Source organism: Adiantum capillus-veneris, chromosome 26, assembly GCF_014529385.1.
Source record: "Adiantum capillus-veneris isolate H3 chromosome 26, ASM1452938v2, whole genome shotgun sequence".
Lineage (NCBI taxonomy): Eukaryota > Viridiplantae > Streptophyta > Polypodiopsida > Polypodiales > Pteridaceae > Adiantum > Adiantum capillus-veneris.
In genome coordinates this window covers 129,215,308-129,220,791 of record NC_140956.1, presented here as the reverse complement: position 1 = coordinate 129,220,791, position 5,484 = coordinate 129,215,308, and the positions used below count along the sequence as shown (strand labels likewise).

Here is a 5,484-nt window from a genome sequence, read left to right as displayed (position 1 = left end):
CTCAAACTCAGTCCGTAGTTAGATTATCTTAAAACAGTTTTTTTTGCTCATGATTTTGAGAAAGTGTACAAGGTTTTTTGGTTTTCACAACTAATCAGTTGAACTTAATGACAAATATGGTTTTTATTTCTCATGTTATGCAATTCATATAGAGTTCGGATGGTTTATCAGACTTATCACTTGACCTGAATGCAACAAGGTTGGATTAAACTAAAATAAAAGACACTCTTTGTCTGAGGAAATGATTGTCACTATCTGTTGCATGCAACCTCATGTGAGGGTCTCGTGGGAGATGGCATTGACTGGTCTTTTTTGAAATGACTGAGCATAAACAAAGGAAATGTTGCCGAAATTTTTTCATACATAGTTCCGATTCGCCATACCCTGGTGCTTTGCTTGCATATAATATTAGATGGTTTCTTTGGGAATGTTTATCGAAAAACGTCCACTAAACACAGAAGTCCTAATCTTATACTAGAGATTGGGCTGGCGGTAGTATCCTTTTGCATAGTCAGTGTCTTGAGTTGATAATGGACACTTTACTACTGATGCTGATATATTGTGGCATACCTGTGACTGAGCGATTTTGACATGATCGCAATTGCACCTACTCAGTATATTTTTAGTTTTTTATAAGTAACAAGTTATTAGAAGGTATGTCGGAAAGAAAAACACTTGAAACCTGCAAGTTGTAGTGTCCATTTCTGTGTTTTGTACTTAACATAATTTGAAGTTTCTGGATTTTCTATTCATTGATGTGAGTTTGCATGAGTTGATGGACCAGAGTTGGGGATCCATTGGCCCTGATATCCACCTGGATTGCTAACTACATTAGTCATTTGGTTACTGGAAGTCAACACTAAAGTGTATGTATCGGATTATGTCTGGGGTTTGGCACTCAGAGTTGCAATACGGAAATGGGGTGACCTGATTGGTCTAAATTACCCTTTAGACTTGGAGTTAATCAATTTTAGGCATTGGTTTTTTTATCACAGAGATATTTGCTTGCTCTCGGAACTTAGCAAAAGTAATAATAAATGTATGGATGGGGAATGACTATCATTAGCATAAATATACTTGTGCCTCTGGTAAAGATCTTCGAGGAAGTGGTAATGATCGGAAATTTTGAAATACTACTTTTGTTTTTCATTACATAGAATCTCCCCAAGATCCTTTAGCATCTCCAATTAGCATGTCCATGCACGTCACCATTTAAAACCAACCTTAATGAGTAGCATTTGAACTCATCACGTACATACTATGAAACTCAACCTAAACCACTAGTCTATTCGCCTTGGCTACCCTTAGGGCTCCCTTAAGCACTAAAAAAAAAAAATACCCCCCCCCCCCTACCTACCCTACCCTACCCCCTCTTTCTCTTGTCGCTTTTTCCCCCCCACTCTTCCCTTTTCCTTTCTTCCCCCCCCCCCCCCCCCCCCCCCAACTAATTAATTAATGGTTTGTGAAAAAGTCGTTTTGGCTGCCTACTGGTATGTAAATAATATGCTGTCCAACTTAAAACATCCACCTAGCAAAATAGCCTTAAAGACATGTACTTCTATCTTTGTATGCAGGAAATCACTTCTGATGAAGGTAAGTATATAGTGGTGACTTCACAATTACAAAGTACTTTTTGATGCTCTTGGATAAGTACATAATTTTTGACACAAATGTTTTACTTTGAAGTTTGTTCAAATTAAAAGAGCCTTAATCCTCAAGTGGGGGTCTCGGAAGAGACGGTAGTAGATTGGACTTTTGAAAATTGATCCAATTTACAAAGGAGATGCTGTCCAATTTTTTCTAGAATTAAAAGATATAAACATTAGCATATATAAATGGAACACTAAGATATTATATTGTAATAATCAAAGATCAAATTTTCGATCTAAATGATTGTATTATCCATTAGATACAGAAAGTTGTATTGGTGTATATGAAATGATTTATGAGATATTGTTTTAAAATATTATTATTTAATATATTATTTAATACAATTGTCTAAGTATGGTTCAATTATGAGGGGATTTTTCATACTTAAACACACACACACACGAGAGAGAGAGAGAGAGAGAGAGAGAGAGAGAGAGAGAGAGAGAGAGAGAGAGAGAGAGAGATGTTGGATGCTGCCTCTGCTCTTCTTATGGAAGATGCTGAGGAGAAGGTGCTCTTCATAGCCTCTTGAAGATGTAACAACAGAAGAGTGAACCAACAAAACATCCACTCTCTTTATAGGTACCCTGTCCCCGGGTTGAAGAGGCCGCTATTGGCACGCCGCTTATGCAAACAAGGTTGCCTGCAGTAGATTGAAATGATATATTAATGTCTTCAAAAGGCCAAAGTGACCTATGAGACAAAAGAGTTTACAAATGGTCAATTTGATACAATGTCTGTGGAAAAAGTAAAAAACTGAAAACTGAATAATTGAAACTGAAATGAACTAAAGTGAAATGTAACGAAATGAAATGGGATGAAATGAAAGGCTGAGATGCTCGAATCAAGATCCTATTCTATGATATCCAACATCGGTCTTTGGCGAAGCTCATCAATGTTCTCCTCAGTGAGTACTCAAACTGTGCGTCAGCTTCCATCGATGTCTCGATGACCCTCGCAGTCGTGGGCGTTTGGATCTCCCAAGCTCAGTGGCCTTGTCAGTCAGTGTACCTTTGGTACATGTGGACTCTGAAGTCTGCTGTGATGCCTTCTAATTTGAATGTCGCGTATGTAGTCTAAAGAAATCAGTGATCTCCCTCTATGAGTGTCTCCTACTGTCTAATCTCCTAGAGAGGCTCTCCCTATGTCTACGTAGCTCCATTAAAAATAGTCCAAGGCATCTTTGATCCTGGTATCTCATAACTTTGGCGAGTGGTCCAAAATTCTCTCTGATTAGGCAGTGGAAGCAAGGGGTTTGAGGGTTAGAGCGGCCATACCGTCGTAGAAGGGGGTGCCGTTTTATACTAGTGAAGATTAGAAAATCTTGAACAATCAAATTAAAATAGATACAACAAATTAGAGGGGTATTTTTGTTCAAGAACACTGGCGATGAGCTATAGCACAGGCACCAATCTATTCCACAGACCTTCCGATGGACTGCAAGGAGAGAGCGCTGTGACCAGGAAAATCGGGTCATTCCTCTCTCATGGGCGAACTTCGGTTCTTCGTTTTCGGTTTGCAAGCTGCGCCCACAATCTCGTGCCTATCAATGCGTCTTCTGCAATAACGTCCAGAGCGATATCTCGAACCTCGTCCAGGTCTCTCTCTCTCTCTCTCTCTCTCTCTCTCTCTGTGTGTGTGTGTGTGTGTGTGTGTGTGTGTGTGTGTGTGTGTGTGTGTGAGAGAGAGAGAGAGAGAGAGAGAGAGAGAGAGAGAGAGACGCACGCACACAAACACAGACAATTTCTGTTGACCTGAGGGCGTTCTGGAATTTGTGCAGGACGGTATTATCTGCATCGGAAAAAGAGACGCAAGCTAGAGCACGTGAGAATAAGCGCAAATTTGCAGAGAATGCAGATAATGATATGAGAACCATGTGCGAAGAAGGTCAGGTGAAAGAGGCTGTTGACTACATGGAACTGCTACACAAAGGAAGTTTGCGATTGAACTCTAAAACATATGCTTTCCTCTTGCAAGAATGTGCCAAGCTGAGAGCTCTTGAAGAAGGCAAGAGGGTACACGCCCTTCTACTCACTAGTGATATTAATATGGATGTAGCCCTAAGAAATCATCTTCTTAGCATGTATGTGAAGTGTGGCTGCCTTAAGGAGGCCAAGCTAATGTTTGAGGCCATGGGTTCGGCTCGGGATGTTGTATCGTGGACTTTAATGATCAATGCATGTGCGGAGAATGGCCAATTCCTTGAAGCTATCAGGCTGTACTATACCATGCGCAATAAACGAGTCAGGCCCAACAAAATCACTTATATATGCTTGCTTAAAGCATGTAGTCAGCCTGAGCACCTTCCCACTGGCAAGGTCTTACATCATGACATCGTTAAAAGGTTGTTGCATGGTGATATATATGTGGGTGGTGCTATAGTTGATATGTATTTTAGATTCGGACAAGTCAAAGCTGCACGGGAAGCTTTTTATGCGATTTCAAATCCAAATGCCTTTCTCTGGAACCGCTTGGTTACAAGCTATGTGCAAAATAGGAAGAGCAGAGAGGCTTTGAAAGTGTGTCGCCACATGCGATATAGACATTGTGTTGAGCCGACTGAGGAAACGTGGGTTCACGTCATCCAGGCATGTGCTAATTGTGCGGATCTTGATGAGGGTAGATGCTCTCATTTTTGCCTTTGCAGAGATGGGATCATGATCGACAGTTGTATTGGTGAAGCACTTGTTCATATGTACATATCATGTGGAAGTTTGGTTGAGGCGAGGCACGTGTTTGATCAATTGTCTATTAAACCACACCCGCTGTGGATGTGCTTAATAGAGGCCTACACAGAGTGTGAGGAGCATGAGAAGGCTGAAAGACTTAAATGCCAGATGGAGGAACATGAGAATCTTATGGAGGCTGGTGGACCGGATGACATTACAGAGAATGAGGAAGCGGTGAAAGGTACACACGAAATGATAGATTATGAGGAGCTTTTGGTGGAGTCTGTTCATGTCAATAGTGTTTAGGAGAAATGAAATACCTGATTTTGGACAGCTATTGTTACCTTTTGGTAAACAAAAATTCAAAGATTAGGACATGTGGAATGTATCAAAGAGTTCATGTCATATTGTGCCTCTAAGGCAAGTGGATAGTGCATTTGTAAAAGATCCTTCTGCTACAAGGGGACACTCACAACCAGAAGTTGTTTTCTATGGGATATAAGCAGCTAAAAGAAGTTTGAAGGATACAACTCTTCGTCTGCCTTGCACCCACAGCTGAATTGTCTGTGGCTCAAGATGTTCATGCAACCTGTTGTTTCCTCCGGCAAGCACGTTTGAAATATTGCAATGCAACTCTACCAACTGTGTGAAATTGATTCGCCATTATCTGCCTCTGTATTTGAGGTTTCTAAACATGTGCAACTCTCTGCTGAAAGCATGCCTTGTCATTCAGAAGCATGCAACAGTGGCTGCCTTTTTATCTTGGGTGACCATCGGTATGAAAGCCTATTTTCAAACACAGGCAAATTCCACGCCTCATTTTATGTTTAAACAATTTTCTGCGAACATGGTAAGCAACTGAGATCATGTAGAGGGTGCAATTGCTCATGAGAGCCTAGTCATACTTCATACAAAGAAGAAATTGATATTGGGGCTATGTATGGTAAATGGGAAGAGTGTTTTAAGATAGTTGCTTATTGCTGTTTTGCTGAAATCATGACTGACCATGGTTGGAAGGGCATACTTTCAAACAATTCAGTTTGGAATATGTAAGTTTCTTTATAATATGCACGATGTGTCTTTTACAGAAGTGAACAGTTTTAATAACAGTGACACGTACGCACAATGACATCTCAAAAAGATGGCGCAGATTGATTGAAGCTGG

At 40.5% G+C, this 5,484-nt stretch overlaps 1 protein-coding gene across 1 annotated transcript; it reads left to right on the top strand.

The window, feature by feature from the left end:
- Positions 1 to 3,013: 3,013 nt before the first annotated feature.
- On the top strand, positions 3,014 to 5,256 carry LOC147424195 (pentatricopeptide repeat-containing protein At4g16470-like). The gene is made up of 2 exons (XM_086501961.1): positions 3,014 to 3,248; positions 3,431 to 5,256. The coding sequence occupies exons 1-2, from the start codon at positions 3,040 to 3,042 to the stop codon at positions 4,623 to 4,625; spliced, it is 1,404 nt and encodes a 467-aa protein (XP_086358087.1). The 5' UTR covers positions 3,014 to 3,039; the 3' UTR covers positions 4,626 to 5,256.
- The last annotated feature ends 228 nt before the right edge of the window (positions 5,257 to 5,484 follow it).